The following is a 26081-nucleotide window of genomic DNA, read 5'->3' as shown; positions in this document are numbered from 1 at the left end:
AAGCTCTTTTACTCTCCACTTTGAGAGGAAGAGCTGGCCCAAGAGAGTGCCTAGTTAGGAACAGGTGTCTGGGTTTGGTGATAGTTGTGATATTTTTTAAAGTTTGTAAAAAGGGAAAATTAGAATTTGGGAGTGTTTTGCTGTTTTCATTTCCAAACAGCACTCCCCCTCGAAGGTCTATGACCTTACATAAGAAGAGGATGCTGTTCACTGAAGGTGGGAATTTCCTCCCTGAAAGGAAAAGGGGGAGGACTGGACTCTGCCAAGCTGCTTATGGGACTGTGCCTTCCATTGTACAACAGGGAAGATGGACTTTAAGATATTAGTTCAAGCGTTGTTATTGCCCTTCGCTCGAATCTCAGTGAGTAAAAAAGACAAGATCCCAGCTTGCAGTTCGGCTCCCGGGTCCATGTAGGCCCAGGAGAAATGGGGGTAGACCTCTCAGGCAGTGCTTCCTGACTTGGTTCCTGGCCCTGGTGGCAGTAGCATAGAAGGTTTATTTAAAGCTCCTTTCCTTGAGATTAAAGAGAACATTCCTACTTCTTTTCTTTTAAATAGTTTGTGTGTGTTTTAGTCTAAGAGAGAGAAAGAGAGAGAGAGAGAACACAGATGACAAAAAAGTCATTGTCAGGTGTCCCTCCCCCACAATATTCCCTCATTTTGATAATGTGATCGATCATCCTGTGGGACTAAAAAATTAAAACTTTACTATTCTTACCTAAAAGAAATGAAACAGAGAAAGTTAAAAAAGAAGAATAAAAAGAAAAAGAAGAAATTATAACATTAGGCAGGTGTGTGTGGGGAGAGTTGTTTTGCTGTTCACAATACTGTACCTCACTGACAGGAAGACAGCCCAGGCTTTGCATTGCACCTGGTACCTCAGTAGACCTTTATATCCCTTTTCTCACCCTCCCATCCCCAATCCCCATCCTCCTACAGGGTATTATGGGCTAATACTTCTCACATTTTAATTTGCAATAGACTTATCTAGGGATCTGGCTAAAAAGCAGATTCTGAGTAAGTGGATCTGCATTTCTAACAAGCTCCCAGGGGAAGCCTCTACTGCTGATTTGTGGAAACCATCACACTTTGGGCTGGAGGGTGAGGAAGAATGATTGAGCACAGGCTTTGGAGTTAGGGTCCCTGGTTCAAATCCCAGCTCTGTCTTTTGTAGGCAGTGTGATTGTGGGCAGGGTGAGCTTTTCTGCTTCTCTGCAAAATGAGATAGTCACAGCATGGGGTTGACTTGAGGATTAAATAAACTAATGTATGTAGGCCACAGTCAAGATAGGCTCCTAGCCGAAACCGGTTTGACTCAGTGGATAGAGCATCGGCCTGCGGACTGAAAGGTCCCAGGTTCGATTCTGGTCAAGGGCATGTGCCTTGGTTTCTGGCACATCCCCAGTGGGGGGTGTGCAAGAGGCAGCTGATGGATGATTCTCTCTCATCAATGTTTCTGACTCTCTATCCCTCTCTCTTCCTCTCTGTAAAAAATCAATAAAATATATTAAAAAAAGAAAAAAAGGAAAAAAAAAAAGATAGGCTCCTAGCAGAGAACAATGAATGCTAATTTACGCCTAGGGGGCGGGGCCAGTTCTGGGGGCGGGGCCAGCGCCACGAGGGGCGGGGCCAGCTCTGGGGGCGGGCCCAGAGCCGGGGAGGGGCGGGGCCGGCGCCGGGGGCGGGGCTCTGCCAGCCCTCACGCAGGCGCAGCCCCTAGTGCACGCGGCTCAGGTAAGACCGCGGGGCGGGCACTAGCTGGGGAGCTAGGTTTGGGCTATCCAGAGTACGGGAAGTTGGGGGGGGGGTCTCCCTCGTTATGCTGAGGACACTCGGGGGTCAGTGCCTCCCCGCTCAGGCCGCCGCACTGACCGAGTGTTTCCGGGTTGCTCGGCGACCTTGGCCCCGCGGCGGGCGGGGCGGTGCAGGCCGGCTGGAGAGCCCTGAGGTCCGGGGGCAGCCGGGGTGCCCGGGCAGCTGGGCAGCCGGTGGGCGCTGCGGGCTCCGGGGATGCGGGGCTGAGCGGGGCTGAGGATCGTGGTAGCCGGCCTGAGGCCGCGCGGGCTGCCGGGCTTTGGGGGAGGGAGCCTGGAAGGATGTGGCTGAGGAATCTTGCTGAACATCTGGAGTCTAGAATCCAGACTGGCAGGCCCTGCTGCTGGAGGGGTGCTGCCTGGATACCGAGCGGAGCCGTGTAGATACCCAGCTTTGGTGCACAGATGAGGGGTTCGGGGATGCCACATGGAGCCTGGGCTTAAGCTTGTGTGCCTCGTGTGACCACAGTCCCCTGTGACCACAGCCTGGCCTTTCTCTGAGCCCACTGGAGGAAGCTTTATTGGAAACGTCACCTAAGTTTAAGGCGACCAGACGTCCCGATTTTTAACAATTTGTCCCGCCACCCGCGGCGTTTTTGAAAAGTCTCGACTTCTTTACAAAAATCTACACTTTTTTAAAATACCGCGGGTCGCGGGACAGATTGTTAAAAATCGGGACTGTCCCGCCCAAAGCGGGACATCTGGTCATCTTACTAAGTTCCAACCTTCTCAAGAAGCTTGTCTGCTCTTGTTTCTCCTCCGCAAGTTAGTAACCTAACTTCACTGTGGACAGCATGGCTTTGGGGTCTTTATCTAATGGGCTTTATTGGTGGTTACAACCTGAAGCTGAGGGGCTTGCCATGTAAAACGTGTTTGTACATATATATATATAGGAAAGGCCCAGTGCACAAAATTCGTGTGGGTGGGGGAGGGGGGTCCCCTTCAGCCCAGCCTGCACGTTCTCCAATCCAGGACCCCTTGGGGGATGTCTGACTGCCGGTTTGGGCCTGATCAGAGATTGGGCCTAACCCTGCAGTTGAACATCCCTCTTACAGTCCTGGACCGTTGGCTCCTAATCGCTCAATTGCCTGCCTGCCTGGTCACCCCTCACTGCCACTATGTGCTGGCCTGATTGCTCCCCTCCCCTCCACCCTGTCAGCCTGGTCACCCCCAACTGCACCCGGGCAGCTCCCACCCCCCTGGCCTGCTCGCCCCACTCAGCCTGTTTGTTCAGTCGTTTGGTTGTCCCTCACTAACCCCCCTATGAGCCTGGTTATAGGCAACCATATTGTGAGGGTGTGAGGGTTAATTTGCATATTACATTTTCATATAGGATTTTCAAGAAAGGTGAATGATTTATTATACATTGTTTTTTGGACTTTGTTTGAATCTTTAACCTCAGTCTCTTCAACAAAACAAAATGACATTTTACTGCGATTCCTTACACTGTGAGTCTGACTACAGGCAGGCTGTTTTGTTCTTTTCACCCCTTCAACATTAAAAATATGAGAGTACCCATGAGGGCTTACTTCCTGACAGTAATGTACGGCATTGTAGTGAACAGCAAAACAACTCTCCTCACCCACTCACCTGCCTGATGATTATAAGTTGTTTTTTTCTTCTTTCACTTCCCCTGCTTTATTTGTTTTTTTTGGGGGGGAGGGGGGGTAATTTAAACTGTAAAGTTTAAATCTTTTAGTCTCCAGGGATCACATTATCAAAATAAGAGAAGGGAATGTTGGACACACACACACACACACACACACACACACACCTGATAAGGATTTTAGTAGGATACTACAAAGGTAGGGCATTTAATTACCTCCCCACCCTCAGGTATGTGAAAAGGAGTGAACGGAGGAAAGGCGTTACAGTGAGCTAGCTGAGCTGGGGCTGCAGAGTATTAGAGAACATTCCATCTGCACAAAGGACCGAGAACAAGGTGACAAAGAGCACGCTCAGGACAACAGCAAAACTGAGATAATCACTCTGGGAATGGGGTTATTTTTGTAGAAGTGGCATTGCGTTTTAATACGCTCATTTCGGCTCACGTGTATTTGTTGTTAAACTCAGGATGGGCCGCCCTCTGGAACCACTGGCAAAGAAAGTCTTTAAAGGAGTGTTAGTAGCCGAATTAATGGGCGTCGTTGGAGCATACATTCTGTTTAATAAGATGGACACAAGCCAAGGTAATAATTCAGAAGTGAATGTTTTATAGAGGGGTATACAGTTTGCTAATACCTTTTAGGTGCTAAATGACAGAGAAACCGCTTCTTCAGATTCAAGTCGTTAGGCATTTTTATGGCCCAAGGGGAAACTAGGTGTTGATTATTGTAATGATTCTTAACTTCCTCCTAAAAAGCTGTTTGCAGACCAGGGAATATGTTTCGCACTCCGGTTTTCCCAGCGCGGGGGTGGGGAATAGAGCTAGTGTCCTTGGTCAGGCTTGGTGTGGGAGCACAGATGTAACAGATGCACCTCCCTGTTTGGTAGGCTGAGAGGAGCACAGCCAAACTGTCAAAGTAACCGGTTTCTTAGGCATGCAGTTCTGCATCGGTACTAGGCACTGAAAACCTTTTCAATGCTCTGGCTATTAAAGTGCTTTGACCTACTGTGGGGTGAAATTCTGAGAGCTGACAAAACTATTTTTTCAAGTATGTTTTCACTTTTTCAAACCATAACCTCCTGGATCATGGGTCGACACTCAACCACTGAGCAACACCGGCCGGGCTCACAAACTTTTAAATTAGGAAGTGCTGCTTTCTCTTTTACTAAAGCAGGGAATAGCGGCCCCCCGTGGTGGCCATCTTTGAAAGCTGTCATTTGTTTTATTAAAAAGTACTTCACCAGAACGGTTCCACGATGCTACTGGATATTCACTCTATGCTTTTGTTTTTAATCCTCACTCTAGGATATTTTTTCCCATTAATTTTTAGAGTGGAAGGGACAGGGAGAGACAGAAACATCAATGTGAGAGAGGCACATTGATTGGTTGCCTTCCACACTGGCCCCCATTGAATCCTAGGGTTGACCTACAGCCAAGGTACATGTCCTTGACCAGAATCAAACACAACACCCTGCAGTGTCCAGGCCGATGCCCTAACCACTGAGCAAAACTGGCTAGGGCAGTCTCTATAAGGGTATAAAGGAAAACATCCAAATAGAATTTAAAAACCAATTCAAGTTTAAGATCAACTTAAAAAACTGGGTATTGTACAGTCTTATTTTTAATTCTAAAACAAGGTAAAATTGCACCCATAAAAATGATTTATAAAGTTACATAAGAGAATTACACATTAACATTGAAAACTTGCCTTTAAATACCACTTTTAAGTAAATTACATGATATATATACTAGGTCAAAATGTTAAAACTCCAAAATAACTATGGAAGCCTACAAGTGCAGTGTAGACCCAAAAGGATATAGTTCCTGTATTACCAGGACCTTAACAAAAATTTCTAATCTGTGCGATCCCTACTTTAATACACCCTAAGGTTAAAATATGGCTGCATATTTTAATATAATAAATCTCTAATCATGCCTAATTTAAAATTTTTTTCATCAGATTTTAGGCAAACAATGAACAAGAAATTTCCCTTCATCTTGGAAGGTACGTTTCAGGTAACCTGTTCATCTTAAAGGTATTTATAACTTTTCTCTTAATTAAAAATAAAACTACAAAAAGACGTTTTCAGGTAATCTATATACACTAAATAGTAATTTCTTCATGAACAATTAAGGGCGAAATGACTATTTTGTGATGTTAATTTTAAAAATATATTATTCATCCCTATTTTGGCTCCTGAGAACAGAGTAAATTCTCACCTAGAGTTATCCAGAGGAGAGCAGTTAGTCCATGGGCTGGATTTTTAATTCTTCCAGTGGTTAAGAATGTAGACTATGGGATGAGTCATACCTGAGGTGGTGATGGGAGTCAAACCACAGCTTAAAGTTTAAAACCAATCACAGGTTTGCTAACATCTTGGAGCTATTTCTTTCTCTGTCAAGTAGAGATGATCATACCTACCTTACCAATTGTTATAAGGATCAAACGAAGTAACATTATGTAATCAGCACAGTATCTGCCTAATAAATAGTGTTCATTACAATGATCAGTACAGGTTCTAGAGCTTCTACACGAAATACCAGCAAGAAGGGAAAAGGAGTTTATTTTGCAATAGTGTTTAATTTTAATATTTTTACATGATTTTATAAATGACAACTATTTTTTAATTTATAGTTTATTACAAATCCATTGAATATTCTGGAATGTATGGAGTCAGAGAGCAAGATCAAGAAAAATGGTTGAACAGCAAAAGTTAGGAGTAAGTACAATCTGAATTTATAATTTATTTAGAAAACACTCATTTTCTTTGCTTTTTAATTTTCTGAGGGGTTTTTGGCCTCTTCTTTTTGAAACTTTTCTTTTTCCTGATGATACTTTTCACATCTCTGTTGTGTAGCCAGTCATCACGTTCGGCCTCCCATCTGAGCTGTTTGAGGCCTTTGGGGGAGAGAAAGATGAACACACCACACTGTAGCCTTTTGGAGGCCCCACAGAACATCCTGCTGAGTCACAGGAGCTGCTGGTCTGCCTGCCAGGGTCTACAGCTGTTTCCCAACCACACTGCAAACCCCCTGCTTATGTGTAACTTTCCTTCTGCATTTAATGTCAGAGATTACCGTTTTATTTATAAGAGACTAGGACGGGAAAGGAACAAATGCTCTAAAAAGGGTTCCCCTGAACCCTTTTTACTGGCAAAACCCAGAAGCTAGTAACTATGAATATCAGAAAAAATGAAAATGTGTAAAAAGCATTTACAAAGTCACTTAGCAAAAAAAAATTCAAGTTACTTACTTGCATTATCTTTGTTAGCCATGGCATTCATGCCAATGTTGTCAAACTTGGATCCCATGTTTTCATCCAATAGGTGGCCAAACTTAAACAAATAAAAAAAGGGGTGGGGGAATACATTTATCAGAAAACTTAAAACAATGTGGGATAGCTAACTTCTTAAAGTAGTACATTACCCTTTACCTCTTCAGCAGATACAAATAGGTTGGGGTCACTAAAATTCCTTTTCTTTTTCTTCCTGGGTCCTAAAAGAAATATAAACCTAGATTAAATTTTAAAATCCAATGATTTTGGAAAAACATAAATCTTTCAATATGACTTTAAAAAAATTTATATTAGGGATAAAATACAAAATTTGCAATTATTTTCTAACACCATTAGGTAGCTGTACTTACACAGATGTACTTAAAAGTTAGTATATACTATTTTTTTAAAAGTATCCTAATAGAATTGTTCAGATGATTTTCTGTCTTCTTGTCTTTCAGATTTGGTCACTGGTCACGGTTTACCCTATCTTATAGTATTAGGCATGAACAAATTTCCAAAGGTGACATGGATAGATTTTGGAATATTAAAGGCAAAACGTAAATTCTAATTAAGCCAGAGCTTTTATTTTTTGGACTAACTGTGAAGAAATTTATGGAAAGTATGTTTATTATGTTATAAATAAAGTTTTGTTTACACCACTCAAAATAAAATGGTTCTCCTTTAAAAAAACACCTATAATTCTGGATATGTAAACTTTTCAAAATAGATACAGTAAAACATCTATTTTTAATATTTAAATTTTAATTCACACATTTAAAACCCCAATATCTGAAACTATATTAACTAGAAATAGCTTTCATCCATTTCCTGAAATAATATTATCCAATTTACATCTTTAACATCAATGTATCTGGCACTACTAGAGTCACTATTAAAAAAAAAAAAAAAAAAAAAAAAAAAAATATATATATATATATATAGATTTGAGAGAGGAGAGAAGAGGGAAAGATAGAAAAATCAATGATGAGAGAGTCATTGATTGGCTGCCTCCTGCATACCCACACTGGGGATCAAGCCCACAACCTGGGCATGTGCTCTTGCCTGGAATTGAATCTGGGACCAGTCAGTCTGAAGGTCGACGCTCTATCCACTGAGTGAAACTGGCTAGGGTTAAAGTCACTTTTTTAATACAACTGTACTAAGAAATAAAATTGGTCATAAAATACAGTTGTTTTAAGAGTATAATCCAATACATTTCAGTTAATTTAGTTACCCAGCTGTCATCACAATGCAATTTTAGAATATTCCCACAAACTCCAAAAGCTCCCTAGTGTCCATCTGTAGTAACATGACCCCTCCCATGAAGGCTTTGCCTTTTCTGGTTATCTGTATATATATAAAACCCTAATACACAAAAAGACCAAATGGCAGAACTACCAGTCGCTGTGACGTGTGCTGACCACCAGGGGCGCACGTGGAACATGGTGGGCATTGGTAGCAGGCGGGACGGTGGAACAGAGAAGTGGGAGCGTCAGACCAAGGCGGTTGCGCCATCACTGGGGCGAGCCTCTGGAGGTTACTAAAAATTCTTTGCTCCTTTGCACTGTGGTCCCTCCATCCCCTGCTTCTAAAGGGCAATCGGGGCCCTTGCACTGCTGCTTGCACCCGCTGCTGGCGCCGGCCCCAATCGCTCTGTGCCATCAGCAGGAGTAGGGCTGCCGACATATAGAGGTCGGGCCGTGGCACAGAGGATGGGCAGAGACCTGCCCCTGTGCCCACCACAGCTGCTCCCAGTTCCTTTCAAGGTGCACGGATTTGTGCATTGGGACCCTAGTTTTATATAAATGGTTTTCTGTACCTGGTTTCTTTCCCTTTCTCATAACAATTTTGAAGCTCATCCATATTATAGCATGTTCCACCACTCCATTCCATTTTACTGTTGAATGCTATTTCATTACATGGCTATACCATATTTTTACTATCTAATCATTAGTCAATAGACATTGGGCTGTTTCCACTTTCTGGCTATTATGAATAATGCCGCCATGAACAATTGTGTACAAGTCTTTACGTGAATATACCAGAGCCACTTGTGATAAAATAGCTTCTAGAGCATTTTACCTTAATTTTTATCAAAGTGAAATGTATGTTATATTATTTAAGAATTGTTCACAATACTATTATTGAATATTTTATGTTAGGCTAAAATGCTTATTAGCATAGGATTAGGAAAGTTTTTTTGTCCCATTCATCTTATAGGTACAGATCTATAACTTCAATTGGTAAACAATTCTGCACTGCCTTCTTAAAGTTTCCTTAACATTTGATTTTCCTTAAGACTATCCAACATTTGTAAATTAAGGTGGAGCCCTCAGGATCAATAAGTCTGAAATTCCTTTGCTTCTTTTTTTGTTTTAATCAATTCTATCAGGTATACTTTAATCAGCATTCAAAACTATTACTGAGATTCTTTCAGACTATTGTCTTCTGAAAACAGTACTGATCATTAAAAAAATAAGGTTACTGAGAGAGTGTCTTTTTTTTTTTTTTAAATATATTTTATTGATTTTGTACAGAGAGGAAGGAAGAGAGAGTTAGAAACATCGATGAGAGAGAGTCATCGATCAGCTGCCTCATGCACACCCCCTGCTGGGGATATGCCCGCAACCAAGGTACATGCCCTTGACCGGAATCGAACCCGGGACCCTTCAGTCCCCAAGCAGACGCTCTATCCATTGAGCCAAATAGGTTTCGGCGAGAGAGTTATCTTTTAATGACAGGCTCAGTAGGACTTGTTTTAAAGCAACATTTATTTCCTGTGAGATGATTTTGAGGAAAACTTTGCCTTATATTTGAGCACTTGGCTACTATTAACGTGACCTTACAGCACTCAGTTGAAAACGAAGTGTTGAAGATATTGTAATTTAAATATGTACCAGGTAAATCAAGCTAATTAAGAGGACTGATTGTTAGCAGTATTTGAGAGCTTGTTTGGAGGTTCTAGCAGGGGAGCGCAGCTACTCGTATACCCTTGACAGAAGACCGGTCCTCTCCTCTTGGGGGAAAGTCGTCCTCTTTGACCGAGTGCGCAGCTTCGGGAGGGACGCACATGGATCGGTGAGGGAGGAGGGGGACACCCGCCTAGCCAGCCAGATCAGCCGAATCAACCCTGGCGATCAATGGGGTGACAGATGTCGCAGCCAGATCGCCCTCACATCCTGTTAGCAGTATTTGAAAGAGCTGATAGAAATTTTGTAGGCATAAAAAATCTGACTACTACCATTATATAGTTTTTATTATTTTTGATATTTATTGTAAAAATATTTAATGTAAAAAGTTTTAAGTATTTTTTAATTTTAATAAAATACTGTTTTGTTTTTAATTTTGCAAATCTATTTTTATTCATCAGTACTAGTAAACAGAAGTTAGAGAGGCAAAGGGTGAAAAAAGGCACAAGCCTGTGTTTTCCTTTTATAAGATTTTTACTTGACTTTCAGAGACAGAGGAATGAGAGGGAGAGAAATATGGATGTGCGAGGAAAACATCAATCAGCTGCCTCCTGCATGCCTCCCACCAGGCATAAAGTTACAGAAGGCTCAAAGCCTTTATTTAATATACTAATATGCACCAGAAATCAAACTGGCAACCTTTTGGTGAAACCAATTGAGCCACACCAGCCAGGGCGCTTGTGTACTTACCCACAGAGTTATGGGATACAATATTTATTGTATGATTGCTGTCTATATTTGTATCAAAAACTGAAGGTTGATGATAGTCCTTTTTTCTTTTATTAGTACCTTAAAAGTGCTACTTTAAAATAACGTTATGATATACTTAAAAGAATTCCTATCTGTTTTTTATTAGATATTTGTGAGGTTAGAATTGTTTTGACATGGCAGTAAGGTGGCAGATCTCATAAAAAAGGAAAATAAAATTAATAAAGAGTATAGATTTTCAGAAGGGTCAAATGGCAAAGAATAAGATTTAGTTGAAAAAGGCAAAAGGTATCTATGAAAAACCTGAAAAACCAGAGCTTACATATAACTGAATGGTTTAAACAGAAATCATCTAGAGATATTTAGATGTAAGAGGAAAGAATTCAGGAAGAAAAAGTAATTAAAGGTGTATGTAAGATAACTTCTACATAAAAATGTTACTATCCATTATAAAAACAAAGTAATTGTACTACCAAAAATTGAGAGAAATTAATTAAAAAAAATAACAAGTAATAACTTTCTTTTGCACACTGTTTAGGTTTGAAAGGAACTAAATGCATTTTCTTACCTTGAAATGATTCAGCAAAGTCAAAATCACTTGCACTTTTCCTCTTGCTTTTATTAGAATTGACTTTGGAGCTCACTTCATCATTAAGGTCTGTTACCAAAAAATGTGCTAGTAAGTAATTTAAAAGCAATAGGACTGCTATAGAGTTATGCTAAATGATAAATATTAACTTTTAGAAAACACTAATTACTATTTTAACATTAAAAAAGGCAACTGTGGTGATTTGGGGGGAGGGGAGAGGTGGAAGAGGGATAAATAGTGTTGGAAAAAATAAAATTTTAAAAAGGAAGCAACATAACAGCTCAACAGGTATATCACAGACATGCTGAGGAAGAAATGAAGATCTAGTTTGTTTCTGTCTTAATTTTTAAAAAATGCTTACCTTGACTGCCCTCACTCTCATCATCCAACACATCCATGAATGTTCCTCCATCTTCATCAATTTCAGTAAATTCTTCATTCATGCTTCCTAAAGAAACTTCATCATCATCTAAGTTGTCAAGGTCATCATCACTATCTTCTGAATCTTCATCTTCGGGCTCACCCTTGGCTCCTTTTGTTTTCTTTTTCACGTTGCTGAAGAAAAACAACAACTTGTAAGGTAAAAGAGGATGGTTTTCTAAAATGTGGCTTGGTGCCTACCAGAGGTATTAGGCTATTAACAGGTTTAAAGGAGAGTTACAGAAGGCTCAGAGCCTTTATTTATTTAATATACTAATATGCATTATAAAAGATCCAGAATAAAAGTACTGGATCCATTTCCCAAGTTTATTAATACCGCTACTGTTCTGAGGGACCATTGGGAAATCCTGAGAAAATAGGTAAAAAAATATTGAAGAAATGTATTTTACCCAGCAAAATCAAGATCATCCTTCCCAGAGGTGAAACAGTTATCATCTTCAAATGTATCTGCCAGATAACAATATGTGAAGTGTGAGATATAGCAAAGAAAACCAAGTTGACATGTCTTATTTCTTAACAGTCATGATGCTTCTGTTTATGACAAAAACCAAAATAAACCTGTGAATATTCTGGCCTTAATTAAATTACTCAACTAAAATGGGTTCCAGTTAATTTCAGCTTGTTCCTACAGTTTTATAGGAAGGTAAATATCAAATAAATATTTAGCAACTGCTGTCCTTTTTACTCCATGGAACTATTTACGCTACTCAATGTAAGCCTTTCTAATTTCCCATGTTTCCTGTTTCAGTCTAAATCTTAATTAAAATTTTCTAGCTCTGTGGCGTATAAAGATAAAACAGAGTAAGTAGTAGACTATTGCTACCAATAATGCAAGGCAGTTAGTAACAGTAAAACGGTTTCTCTTCTATAGATTTGGCTTTAAGAATGAATATGCTCAGGTAAATATAATTTTTTTCCCTCCACAAATTGTCAAAGAACAATCACATGTTTTTCTGCAGCAAATGTGGGTGAATTATCATCTCCCCAAATATATTTTAATCCTTCACTGTGATCTGCATGGTATTCTGTTAAATAAATTTTTTAAACTAAGGTTACTCCTACAACTAATACTCCATGGTTCTATAAGTAAATAGTAATAAATTATTTTACAAATTACCAATCATCTTTTCAAATTCCTCATCATCCACATCTTCTATACTTTCTTCATCTGCATCCCGTTTTTGTTTCTCTTTAACAATAGCAACTTTTTTATAATACCTAAAATAAAATTCATGTTACATCTTTAATAATTTTACTAAAGAGCGCACTTTATTATAATTAAAGAACTTATTGGCAGTCACCAAAACAAGTGTAAAAGCTGTTAACTCAGATATAAATGACTAAAATTTGTATTTATTATAGAAATGTTTTAAATTTTGCAAAAACAATTGGTAACCTCCAAAATGTGAAGTTTAAATTACAAATATTTAGGTTTAGTTCTTCATAGAAACACCTCAACTCATCTTAATTGAATGGCATATGTAAAAAGTTGTTTCAGGGTCAATCCTAATGATAAAAGTATTAGAATATTATAAATGTGGCTGACCTCTATTCACAATATTTTATCGTGAGGTGCAGCAAAACAGCATTTTGCAGATGGGATCATATGCTCAAAATTCTTTACATAAAATGTTTAAAAAAGCAAATCAAATCAAGCTGAGTCAACCAACCAGATAATAGTTCCTTTACTACTGCAAGGGATCTATATATGCCCTAGAGACCCGATGCACAAAGATTCGTGCAAGAACGGACCTTCCTTCCCCTTCCTGCTGGCAGCGCCTCCACTCCAAGCTGGAGGTGCCTCTCCGCTCTGGCCCGGAGCCGCCTTTCTGCCTTCCCATCTGCCCAGAACACCCCACCCGACGCCAGTCGCTTGGCATCTGTGTATGCAAATTAACCCGCCATCTTTGTTGGCCCCTCCAGCCTCCGCAGTGCTACTGAGCAGCCGCGGTGGCAGGTGCAGAGGGGCCAGGATGAGCGACAGTGGAGCAGCGCCCCTCCGGGTTTGGGCTCCTCCCTGGCCACCTGCCGCTTCACGCACTGCTACATCCCCTGAAGGGTCCGATTGAGCGAGGGCACAGGTCAGGCTCAGGGACTCCACCAGTGCACAAATCCATGAACCGGGCCTTTAGTATGCATATAATGACCTTCAATATTTCCCAGGTTGGCCTATGTTAACAAAGGATTTTATGGAATCTAAACATTTAAGTTCTCCAAATGAAACTGTATTAAGTATATTACCTATAAAAAAATATTTCATCCACTGGTATTTGGCTCTCTTCTTTTGCAAGGAACTCCTTACTGTTCACTAGAAAAATTCAGTTAAAATTTTAATTTATTAAAGCAATCTTTTTTTTATGTTATTTAAGCTCTTAAGACTGAATATAATCATAATGTCTTAAAATGTTAAGGAAGTTGGTCAGAAGGGATCCTAGAGTGCAAAAAACAATCTCTGGAAAAGTCTGTGTGGAGGAGACCTAACATGTGAAACTGATGATCAGCTAGAATGAAAAGTTGGCAGTACTTAGCCCACAGGACATCACAGTGAAAGGACAGGTCTCTAATTGTCCTTTAATTGCCTCCCAGGTCTGAATTTCAAGAGACATAAAAACTCAAAGAGTTCTTTTAATAATTTTTTAAACTTGCCATTTTCATCTCAGAAAAATGATAATGCCTGTCATTCTGGAGATAGGAAGGAAAGGCAAACACAGAATTCTCCATGATTTTACTTAACACTGAGGAAACTAAAAAACAAGATTAAGGAACTACAATGATTGTTAGTTTTCCCTCGTCAGAATAAAACTTTATGACTCATCTTGAATAAAAGAGAATTAGGCTTCTAATTCTAACCCTATTAAAGTTTGGGTAAGTCTTTTCACACCTCTGGACCTCTGGGAGATAAGTCAGTTGGAAATGATTTATTAGGTGTATTTTCACCATAGCCTTTGGACAAAAAGGAGTTGGGATCTGATATGCAAACAAATGACAACTCGGAATAGAAAAACAAAGAATTAGATCCTAAGATGGATCCACTAAGTTAACATGATGCTTTATGACAGAACTTTCTGCTAGCCCATATTGAGACGTAAGGTGGTGTGAACTGTAAAAGATGGTAATTACCTATCTATATACATCAAAGGCTAAGCGACCCTCTGACCAGCTGACTGGCCAGTAGCTATGATGAGCACTGACCATCAGGGGGAAGACGTTCAACACAGGAGCTGCAGTGACCTGGCAGTGGCAGTTTCTTGGATGATGCACCCCAGAACCAGAGAGAAGAACCACCCACAATTCGGGACCCCTCGGGAGATGTCGAAGAGCCAGTTTCGGCCTGATCCCCGCAGGCCAGGTCAAGGGACCCCACCTGCCAAAGGGACCCAGCTCACTTTGCAGGTGCAGTGGCTGGGGAGGGACTGTGGAAGGTTGGCTTTAGGGTGTGTCTGGCATGTCTTGCCCAGTCCCGCCCTGCCGCCCACCTTCTATTTAATTTCCTTTTAATGGGCATGAATCCATGCACCAGGGCGCTAGTATATACAGGGGTGGAGGGATCACAGATAAAGCTATAGATGATACAAAAATGGAAAAATATTGATAATTTTTAAAGGTGGATGATGGTTTTTGGGGGCTGGGGAGTTGATCATACTATTTATTTATTCATTTATTTATTTACTTACTTTGGATATGTTTGAAATTTTGTGTAATAAAGTTAAACAATAAAAGGCCCAGACACAGTAGACTTAAGAAGGCCTACACCTTCTTGGGAACAAAAGATGGATAATGTCTCTGGTGCTTAGGTTTTATTCTGTTAAAATGCAGCAAAGAATAACACAATTTGTTTGTTACTGACTTGTACTATAAAGTAAGTTTCAACTGTTCAGCTTTTATAAATTATTAAAAAGTATTTTATAAGTACTTACCAGCAAGACTACGAATATCCTTTATAAAATGTTTTCTTTTTGGTTGCATCACAACACTATCTGTATTTTCTGAAATGTAAAATCAAGATGGTATAATGTAAAACCTAGGTAGTTCTGTGCTCATATTTATTAAACATCAACAGCAAAAACAGAATGATTCATCAAATAGAAGCATACCTTTGCCTTTATGTGGCTTTGGATTTCGGTATACAAATCGATCCAAGAATCTCATTAGTGTGAAATCCTGCAGTGGGTCCCCTGAATATTGAATATAATTTCCCTGAAAGGTGAGGGGAATTTCAGGACTTAACTTACATTTATTTACACACACACACACACACACACACACACACACACACACACACACGTGCGCGCGCGCTTCCAGGTAAGAATAAAAGAGAAAAATACAAGCATCTATATAGAGGCACAAATCTGCAATAAATGACTTTAAATGTTTCTCTCATGCACATTTTTTTTTCTCTTATTTCTCACCTGAGGATATTTTCACTGATTTTGAAAGACAGAGAAACATCGATAATGAGAAACATTTATCAGTTGCCTCCTGTATTTGCCCTGTCTGGAATCAAACCCACAACCTATCAGTGTAAGAGAAAACATTCCAACCAACTGAACCACCTGGCCAGGGAACATGCAAATTAAACATACAATTTCTATGATGCTCTAATAATTATATAAATAGGTAAGTAATATTAATATTATAGGCCATCTAACCATTAACCAGAAACCTAAACCTTAAGTGACAAATAAGAGAGGGCAATCTTTCTCTAGGAGAAAAGCCAGAATGTAAATCCTGTACTTCCATTCATCTCACAGAGGAAAGTCTTAACTGCTGTTCTGTATTAAGTCATTGCTCCTTTATAACAGCAGACAAATGTATATGAATTTATCTGGAGGAGAAAATACTGCATGGCCAACTTACTATCTAAAACTAGATTACTTAATTTTTTTCTTATATCATGTCTTTTGAATATTTTAGACTTACCTGAAGGATAGTTTTTGCAAAAAGAGCCACAGAAGGATGAAAATGTTCAGATAACTAAAAAGAAAAATGTGAATGAGGTCAACTCTTACTACAATTATAGATTAAAAAAAAAACCTAAGGATTAAAAAAGGTAATACATTAGAAAAGTGATTCTCAAAATGTTGGTCTCAGGGTTGCTTAATATACTTAAAAATCAAATACCTGAAGAGCTTCCTTAAATAAGGGGGATATATCTATTGTTATTTACTTTACTAGAAATAGAAACATTTAAAACATTTATTAGTAACAATAAACCTATTACATAATAATGTATCTTATGGAAATTATTTTTAAGAGTGAATATTAGTGAGAAGGGTAGCATTATTTTAGTTTTGCAAACTATCTAATAGAATATGATGGATTCTCACATCTACTTCCATATTTCATGTTACTTTAGTTGAGATATATGAAGAAAATCTCGCCTCATATAGATATACAGTTGGGAAAAGGAGGATTTATTAATAGGCTTTTACATAATTGTGGATTTTCTTCATGCTTAAGACAATGTCTCCCAAATACCCAGACTCTTGTCCTTGAGAGATGAGAGAGTTTCATACTTAGGTATGCACAAAGAACATTAAAAACAAATGTATTGTAGGGTCAAGACAATAAAAATCAACATTTTTTCTTTCTTTGTCATTCTTACATGATTCTGGGTTTTTAAAAATGTGCAGGTATATGGCAGTAAAGAATATAATAGATATGAGTATAGCTTTGTGCTATTAATTGTGCTAAGGCACCAACAGTTTTATCCATCATTTCTTTTACATCATCAGTGCCACTGTCAACACAGCGACAAAGGTAAATATGTCCTGGTATCAGTATGAAAGTAGTTGTGACCTTGCAGACTTGCTGAAAAGGGATTAGGGACCCACATTTTCAGAATCACTATATAGGAAGACACTTATTTGCTTTACATGAGAAATCACAGGTTATTAAAAATATGAGGTACTCTTACACATTTAAAAAGTAACTTTATTTGCAAAAAGTACTTTCATCACAAAACTTTTCAGGGGTATCTAATGCAAAAGGCAAAATTTAACTATTTAAAGAGCTATTATATGCAATAATCTACCTAAAAAAAGCAAATCTTATAGCCAGGTACCACATCATTATTTTGCATGCACATTATTTAAGATTTTCTATATGTGAAAGCAGATGGTGTAAATATGGAAAATTAATGTTTAACAGAGGCAAAAGAAGTATGTATTAAAAAGCATTCCAGCTGTGACATACTTCAGATTGCTTCCTTATAATAATTAACTCAATAATATAACTACTATATTTATTAATTTGCAAGAAAAATGGAAACTTCAAGGTGTTAACAGATCTATAAGGACAAATATATAGCATAAGTGAATTGAAAGACAAATTGAAATTATTTTACCTTTTTGAGTTCCCAAAAACTTGTGTTTTCAGCTCCACAGAACAAGGGGTTTCTACTGAATGGATCATAAGTGTTTAACTGTTTGCCACCTGAGAACCAAAAAAAAAAAAGAGTATTTCTCAAATGCTTTATTCCTAGCCCAAGATATCACTAAAGCCACCATCTTTGATGTTGTTACCAACAGATATAATTTCCAACATTCTTAATTAGCCAGGTATCCTACTGATATTAAAAACTCCAAGGCTTTTCAAGAATCCATCTTGATACCCAAGCAGGCATTTGCTATTGCATTAAATCAGGCAGCATGTTCATCCCAACTCCTAAAAGATGCCTCCAAAACTTTGCCCTTTTTCAAATAAAAACAAAAGGTGCCTATTCTGGATCAACTAGGTCAAGGTAGTAAGTAACCTGAAGATGAAATAAGGTTTAAGTCTTTTTGACCATTAGAGTGCTCTAAATATTTGTAATTTAATTATGCCCAGAAATAATTCTCACTTGGAACAAATTTTACATTTTCTTCAGGTATTCAGAAGCTTGGGATTAAATAATTGAAAAAAGGATTTTCAGAACACACTATGAACTGCCTACTCCTCATCCTTCTAAAGTTATTCTCAGTTTAGCCTTAAGACAACTGATGGATTTCTATTAAAAACTTTCCTAATGGCTACCAAACTCTTTATACTTCAGAGACAAACTGAAATTTGGAGAGAAAATAATTTGACCACGAGTCCCACAACAAGTTTGAAGAAATAGGTCCGGCGAATTTCTTGATCCTCAAGGCTAGAATTCACAGCCTCAAATGAAGAGATGACGTTTCTAAGATTTCTTTTGGCCCCAGTATTCTATTAATAGACTTACTTTAGCTTCTGTATGTATATGGAAAACCTGAAGTTTTTATCTCACAGTTTTTATTCCTAAAAGATTACCTGTACAGGGTGAATATGATGTTCAAACAAAAGAACCAAAACTGATACATAATTCACAATATCTAACCAAACACTTGTTAACAAATCAAACTTTCATGTACACATATTGGATATCTTCATATGTATTCTATGTTTGAGGCTAAAAAACTTTAAATATACAGATAAAGATTAAGAAACTAAAACTGGTTTGAAGGTATAAACTTTGACATTAACAGCTAAAGGAGATATATTGTATACCTAACATGTCCACAGTTTTTCCACTAAATCTTTATAGCTCCAAGGTACTTGCTTTAATTTCTACAATTTCAATAACTTAGAAATGCATATTTACTATCTGTAGTATTATTAATAAATTACTCACTATATTAAAAATGTACTTGCAGCCGAAACCGGTTTGGCTCAGTGGATAGAGCTGCGGACTGAAAGGTCCCAGGTTCAATTCAGGTCAAAGGCATGTACCTTGGTTGGGGGCACATCCCCAGTAGGGGGTGTGCAGGAGGCAGCTGATCGATGATTTTCTCATTGATGTTTCTAACTCTCTATCCCTCTCTCTTCCTCTCTGTAAAAAAATCAATAAATTAAAAAAAAAGTACTTCTAAAGTCTTATAAGGTTATAAGAGTTCCCATTTTTAAGAAAGCAATACTAAGGAGTTCTAAAATTGTATATTAATTTCTAGTAAGATCAAAGGGGAAACCAATTTCCTCATTTAAAAATTCAAGGGAATAATTTAATATTAAAAAACTCACCTTTCAAATTATCCAAGTGTACCCAAGATGCAGACTCTGATTTTTTGGTTTCCACATGATTTTCAGACACAGTTTCTTCTGTCTCAACTTCTTTCATTGTGCCTGCTTCTTTATCTGCATCAGTGAATGTTTCTATGTCTTCATCATCTTTTATGTCAATAAAATTTTCTTCATCATCAGATTCCTGAAAAAGTGGTTTAATTAATCTGAGTCAATCAACTGGAAGTCTGTATTCAATTTTTTTGGTGAGATAGTTTTGAAGAAGAGTCGATTATTGCAATTCTGGTGAAACATGAAAGTTCTATCAGTGAAATTTAGATGGAGGGAAGACCCTATCCTTTTCTGAGACTCTGGGACTTCATTACATAAAAACATTTGGGCCCTCAAACAAATTTCTGACGTGTTCTAAATAACCCTATCAGATAGATGTTACTATGTTCATTTCACAACAGAGAAAACAGGTTTAAGAGATCTGCTAGCTCTATAACCATCTATAATTACCTCCTATTAATGCAGTTTAGTGTAGTGTGGTTTATTAGGAGTAAAGGAGTCAAGCAATATGTCCACCTAATAAACTGTATACCTGGACTTGAGTTCAGGTCTGTCCCAACTGAGATGCTCCAGACAACTAAAGAAGTTACTGTCATCGAAGCAAAGAAGAAAAACACCAATCTATCTCAGAACCCACTCAGTTTAAAAAGCAGTTGTAAAATATACCGGATGATCAGTTAGTTGGCTCCTTAACCCTGGTTTTGCTTTCAGGATCTCAGACACAAGATACAAAGCTCCACATATGAATGGTGGCATCTGCTCACAAGTAACTTGAAGTAACCGCTTCACAAAAGCCTTCACCCTACGCAACACGATGTCAGCTTTCAGAGACTTGTACACAAGGTTAAGAAACATGGCTTGCTTTGAACATGTTATTAACCCTGGATCCAACATTTTCCTGTAAAACAAAAGGAAGACCAACTGTTTATTTATAAAACATTTCTACAACCAGCAGCCATATAATAGAGGAGACTACTAACCTCATCTTAGTTAGGGATAACTTTCCTACTTATTTTAAAGCAAGAGACCACTTCTGTCAAGAGGTAAAATGCAAGTCAGTGACCAGGACTGAAAGAACCATGGTGGTAGGGGTGAGGGAACCACAGAAAAAGAGACACTTTTTTCCCTTCTTTTCCAAGTGGTTCTTCATACTCTGGACAAGGAGGGCACAGCCCTAACAGTATAATTGTTCTTAGATTCAGAACCACGCATGAAAAGCCAATCCAAGACCAAACAATGAAAACTGACCTATGAAAGCAGTGGACTAAATCTGGGTTCTTATCCTTGTAGCTGAGTGACCAAAAGCAGCCTCCTCCACACGGTTTTAGTGAAGACCATTACTAGTTTAGAAAATTAAATTGTGAGGCCTTCAGAGACTCTCTCGTCCAATATACTGTGTAACAGCCTTCCATACATGCTATTCTCTTTGCCCAGAATGTTCTTCCCAACTGTCATAATATCTAAATCAGGTTCCTCTATTATTTCCTTTTAAAAAATATATATATATATTTTATTGATTTTCCATAGAGAGGAAGGGAGAGGGACAAAGAGCCAGAAACATCAATGAGAGAGAAACATTGATCAGCTGCCTCCTGCACACCCCCTACTGGGGATGTGCCCGCAACCAAGGTACATGCCCTTGACCGGAATAGAACCTGGGACCCCCTCAATCCGCAGGCTGACACTCTATCTACTGAGCCAAACCGGTTAAGGTTAAGGTTATTATTTTCTTTATCAGTCCCATGTTTATCTTCATAGTTTAATACACTTTGTTACCATTTTCTCTTTTTCCCTCCAAAGTCCAATGAACAGGGAGTGGGCCTGTGTTATTCATTGTTGTAACCTCAGTGCCTGGCACTTATAGTAAGTGCTTGATACTTATTAAATGAATAAATGGTTCATTCCATAGCCAATGGCTATGAAACATATCTAGTAATTGTGGATTATTTACTCTCTCACTAGGAACCTAACCTAATTTTGGACAAAATTTTATCAGAAAAATCTCTTCTTTACCTATAGCTGAAATCTGCTCCTGTATAATTTCCAACCGTTATTTTACTATTGCCATTTGAAGTAACACATAATAATCTAACCACAAGCAGAAAAAGCAAAGTAAGTGGAACTAAAAGAAACAATCAACAAAATAAAAAGACAACCTATGGGAGAAAATATTTGTAAACCATTAACCTACTAAAGGGTTAATATATAAAATACATAAGGAACCTCATAGAATTCAATAGCAAAAACAAAACAAAAAACACAATAACAAAAAAAACAACCCACAAAAAACTTGATAGTGGGCAAAGGACCCGAATAAACATTTTCCCGAAGACAAATTGCCAACATGTATGTGAAAAGTTGCTCAATATCACTGATCACCAGAGAAATACAAATCAAAACCACCCACACCTGTTTTGATGGCTATTATAGAAAAGACAAGAGGTAACAAACCTTGGTGAGGACATGGAGAAAAGGAAACCTTTGTACACTGTTGGTAGGAATACCAATTGGGACAGTCATTACGGAAAGTCCTCAACAAATTAAAAATAGAGCTACCACATGAACCAGCATCCCCATTTCTGAGTATATAGCCCAAGGAAATGAAATCAGTATTTTGAAGAGATATCAGTGGTATGTATTAGATGCTTTGTGTAATTTTTTTTTTTTTGTATTTTAACTTTTCAAAATAAAAAAATAATAAACAATGTTTTCAAAGCATGTAACATAGTTGTCGAACAGAAAAACAAAGATGAACTTACTCCAAGTTAGTGAGTAGGGAGTTGCTATTCTATCCATTACAATCCAGTTAAGTCTTTCCTTTTTTTTTTTTGGGGGGGGGGGGCCCTTCGTGAACTGTAAGATTACCTATTCCTCACATTCACATATTGGCAGGGTGTGTACTTACTTACCTGTATAATGCTGCATAATATCGATTCGATATTGTCTGCTGAGAATTCATTACTTGGAAAAGCAACATTAAAGCCTGCACACTGGTATTAAAATTCACAATGTGTAGCACTTTAAACAGCGTATCCACCTGCTCCCTCACTTTGTCATCACCTGTCTGGGCATAAGGGTAGGCCCTGTTCACTCCTGTCAAAAGGGCACTAAGCATTTTTGATTCAATATCTTTTTTCTTGATACAAGACCGAAAAAAACAAAAATAAAGAGTTATTAATTTGTTCGCCAGTTCACTTTCTTCATGGGAGAGGACCATTTGATTTAAAAAGCAAATTGCATAATACTGTGCTTTGAAGCTGATATTGGAGCGAAAGAGCAGCCGTTCCACTTCCCCGCACACGACGCCTTTCATGTTGGGGTGCTTACAGAGCAGCGTCTCCAACAGATGGGAGGCCTTGGTGGCTATTCTGTTCTGAGGGTCGCCCAGTTTGTTTACCACCTGCACCAGAAGAGCTTTTTCTTCCTCAGGTTTGTTACAAAGGAGCTCATGAGCCACTGAAAGGGCTCGAGTTTTGGTGGCTACTAATGAATCATGGCTTAAAGTCTCCAAGACCTGCACAAATTCAGCCACTAAGTGTTTCAGCTGGTGTTCAAAATACCACAAGATGAGCCTTCTGTCTCTGGAGTCCCTGTTGCCGCTGGACAACTGCTCCAGTTTGTCGAAAGGATGCTGGCTGAAGACCCGCAGTTTGCGGCTGTCCGGCAAGAGGTCTGTGATGAGTAATTCTTTGAAAGTGTCCAAAGCCATGAGGCACTGCTGTTTGCTGCCCTTCTTTTTCACAAGGTTCACCAGAGTTTCTACAAACTGCAGCGTGTGGACAGCGTCATCCTGAATGAGAAGAATCATAGCTGCCATCCTGTCGCCCAGGGTCCCTGAGGACACAATGGCCTTCATCCAGGTCGAAGAGGCTCCCCTTTGATGATTCGTCTTATTTTTGAATACATTAATTTCATGCTCATACAACTTCTGAGCCAAAGTTTTGTACTTAGACACAACCTCCCGAGGCTGCGGCTCCAAAGAATACTCACTGCTGTACTCCAGGTCGTACCATTTGCCTCCAGGCTTCAGTAACAGTGCCGGTCTCTCAACGAATTCAAAGATGTCCTGTTGTTTGTCCTTCTTTGTTTTTGGTACAGGGCTACTGTTCTCATCAGAATGTTGTTCTGGTTTCTTCTTATTTTTCACCTTACTGACTGATGTCCTTTCATTTTCTGCTGCATTTTGCTTTTTATTATCTAATTTGGGTGCGCTTGCTTTTTTGTTGGTATCTTCTTTGTTGGGTGGTTCATCTTCTGCGATGATGAAAGATTTTGCATACTTGGCCAAGCTCAGATTTTGGATAAAAGCTTCCAATTCGCCTTGCTGAAGGTCATCAATTGCTCCTTTTTTGCCTCCATCCACAATTTCCTCATTCTCATCCAAAGCAGCGAGCATAAGGTAATCTTGCTGCATAAAAACATAAATTTAAAAATAAATTATAAGCCCAACAGTTTAGTTAAAACTTCAAAAGTTAATGTGAACCTGTATCTTTGAAATCAAAGTTGTCTTGGTATTGCCTGGGCTCTCAACCTACACCAAAGTAAATACTTGACAGAGCAAAGATTTAAACATAAAAAATAGAAACAAGAATTAGAAAAAAACCCACAACATAATTTAAAAAAATTTCCAGAGTAGGGAAAACCTTTCCAAATTTGACATTAGGGGCCATAAAGAAACGAGTGGGTAAATTTGTCATTCTCTCACACACAGAAGACAAAATACAGATTGGATAAAAAACTGGCAACTTATGCCACAGCAACTGGGCTCAATAATTAATATAAAAGCTGATGCACATCAGTTATGGAAGTAACAACCCAATAGAAACACGTGCAAAGGATATAAACAAACAGTTCATGGGGGACGAGGAGAGTGGTTCTTTTAAAATATGAAAAGATGCTCAACCTCACTAACACTTAGAGAAATTCAAATTAAAAACACAATAATGCATCCATTTTTTAATCTGTCAGAGCAAAGATAAAACCATGACAGGTGTTGTCAGGGAAAGGGGGTGGGGTCACTTTCCTACATGGCTGATGGGAGTATAAGCTGGCAAAACCTCAAAGAAAGGAAATGTGCCACAAAACACATAGGAGCACACATCCTCTGACCCAGCACTTCTGTTTCCACAAATTTTGATTACACATAACTTACACATATGGAAATAGATAGGTATTCATGGTTACATACTGAAGCACTATTTACAACAGTGAAATATTGACAACATAAGTATCCACAATAAATGACTGACAGAAAATGAAAACAGACACAATGATTTATGCGGGCATTAAACCAATGACACAGAACTTTACATTCTGATATGGAAGGATCTAACAGATAGTAAGAAAAAAGGATACAAAATATTCTATATAGATTTAATACAGTGCCTTTTATGTAAAAAAAAAAATGTACATGCACATCTATTTCCTCGGAAGATACAAACAAGAATTATAAACATATTGCTTCCTGGAAGGTAAATTGCATGACCGGAGCTAGAAGTGGGAAAAAGACTTCACCGTGTATCCCTTCCTTAAAGAAACAGAACAAAATAACCCTCCTGTAGCACGTGCATCTGTGGCATTCTTAAAAATCAAATTCAACTCGAGCACAGAGCAAACGGTGCACCTGCTCCTGTAAGCTGCATTTCTCCTGCCTCTATCCCACCCCCTCACTTTAACAGAAAATAAGCCAAATTGTCCAACGGTTTCGTCACACTCAGGGTAAAAGCCTACCCTCTCACCCCTCTGACCTCATTTCTTACTACTCTCCCCTTCCTTCTCTCTGCCTCCGCTACTCTGACATTTCGGTTATTCGTGACACATGGCTCAGTCCTTTCCTCCTGGAATTCAGGTTTTTGCTCATACACCTCAGGGATGGGCTCCGCGATGCCCTCATTTAAAACCGTGCCGCCCCCTCTCACTGGGCACGTCCTCCTTTCCGGTTTTATTTTCCCCGCAGCACTCTGCAGCGTCTGACGAACTCTGTATCCAAAAGCCCGGCGGCGGTCCCCTTCCCACCATCGGGATGCGAATGCCAAGGGAGCGCGGAGCCCCCCGAGTGCGCAGCGAGCGTGTGCCGGTGCTCGGGGAGACCCCAAACCTCCCCACCGCGGGGTTCACCACGCGGATGCCGCGAGGTCAGGACCAACTCCGGACCCCACGGAGCGCTGTCCGATTTCGCCAATAAAGTGGGAGGGTCGCTTGCATTCTGAGGTGACGGCATCAACACGCCAACTTCGCCTTTATCTGGTAAAGAAGCGGCGCCGGAAGCGCACAGAGCCCTCCCCGAGGCGGGGACCCGGGCCCGGGACGCCCTCCCGCCCCGCAGCCCCGGGGCCACGCGCGGGCCCGCTCCCCGCGCCCCACTCCGCTCCGCCTCCGGGAGGTCCAGGCCCACTACCTTGGTGCCTCCAAGCCGCAGCACTTCCGCCATGGAGAACCCATCCTCGGCGTCGTTATCGTCCTCGTCGTCCTCGTCCGAATCCTCCATCCTCCCGTCAGCGCCCCAGGGCCGCTCGGCGTGGAACTCCAGAGGTTTCCTGGCGGCCGCCATGGTTCAGCAAAGCACGCGCGGCCTGTGACTGGGCTCCTTCCGGTTTCCCGGTGACGC

General features: G+C 39.5%; 2 protein-coding genes across 4 annotated transcripts; one reads left to right on the top strand and one right to left on the bottom strand.

The window, feature by feature from the left end:
* The first annotated feature begins 1655 nt into the window (after positions 1-1655).
* CEBPZOS (CEBPZ opposite strand) lies at positions 1656-7368 on the top strand. Of its 3 annotated transcripts, none has more exons than XM_084900633.1 (5): positions 1656-1734; positions 3888-4003; positions 5381-5425; positions 6056-6140; positions 7156-7368. In XM_084900633.1, exons 2-4 carry the CDS (start codon positions 3889-3891, stop codon positions 6136-6138), a joined length of 243 nt encoding a protein of 80 aa, XP_084756759.1. In that variant the 5' UTR covers positions 1656-1734; position 3888; the 3' UTR covers positions 6139-6140; positions 7156-7368. The 3 variants fall into 3 exon arrangements, with proteins under 3 accessions (XP_084756759.1, XP_084756760.1, XP_084756758.1); XM_084900634.1 differs by lacking the exons at positions 1656-1734; positions 7156-7368 and adding exons at positions 3639-3756; positions 6279-6713; XM_084900632.1 differs by lacking the exon at positions 1656-1734 and adding an exon at positions 3640-3756.
* CEBPZ (CCAAT enhancer binding protein zeta) lies at positions 5969-26073 on the bottom strand. The gene is made up of 16 exons (XM_084900593.1): positions 25872-26073; positions 22384-23882; positions 20141-20372; positions 19424-19607; positions 17751-17839; positions 16325-16378; positions 15499-15601; positions 15322-15390; positions 13646-13712; positions 12522-12622; positions 11794-11851; positions 11325-11518; positions 10943-11032; positions 6854-6915; positions 6674-6755; positions 5969-6319 (listed from the first exon to the last, which is right to left on the bottom strand). The coding sequence occupies exons 1-16, from the start codon at positions 26022-26024 to the stop codon at positions 6180-6182; spliced, it is 3177 nt and encodes a 1058-aa protein (XP_084756719.1). The 5' UTR covers positions 26025-26073; the 3' UTR covers positions 5969-6179.
* Positions 26074-26081: the final 8 nt, after the last annotated feature.

Source organism: Pipistrellus hanaki (assembly GCF_964339955.1).
Source record: "Pipistrellus hanaki genome assembly, chromosome: 12".
NCBI classification, from domain to species: domain Eukaryota; kingdom Metazoa; phylum Chordata; class Mammalia; order Chiroptera; family Vespertilionidae; genus Pipistrellus; species Pipistrellus hanaki.
This window is presented reverse-complemented; position numbering and strand designations above follow the sequence as displayed.

Bases quoted from the DNA above. Each gene is read 5' to 3' on its own strand.
- CEBPZOS (XM_084900633.1), top strand. From the start codon at position 3,889: ATGGGCCGCCCTCTGGAACCACTGGCAAAGAAAGTCTTTAAAGGAGTG. The intron at 4,004-5,380 runs GTAATAATTCAG...TTTTTTCATCAG, and splicing joins TAAGATGGACACAAGCCAAG to ATTTTAGGCAAACAATGAAC. The intron at 5,426-6,055 runs GTACGTTTCAGG...TTTAATTTATAG, and splicing joins ATTTCCCTTCATCTTGGAAG to TTTATTACAAATCCATTGAA.
- CEBPZ (XM_084900593.1), bottom strand. From the start codon at position 26,024: ATGGCGGCCGCCAGGAAACCTCTGGAGTTCCACGCCGAGCGGCCCTGG. The intron at 15,391-15,498 runs GTATGCTTCTAT...TTTACATTTCAG, and splicing joins AAAGCCACATAAAGGCAAAG to AAAATACAGATAGTGTTGTG. The intron at 6,916-10,942 runs GTAAGAAAATGC...TATTTCTTTTAG, and splicing joins CTTTGCTGAATCATTTCAAG to GACCCAGGAAGAAAAAGAAA.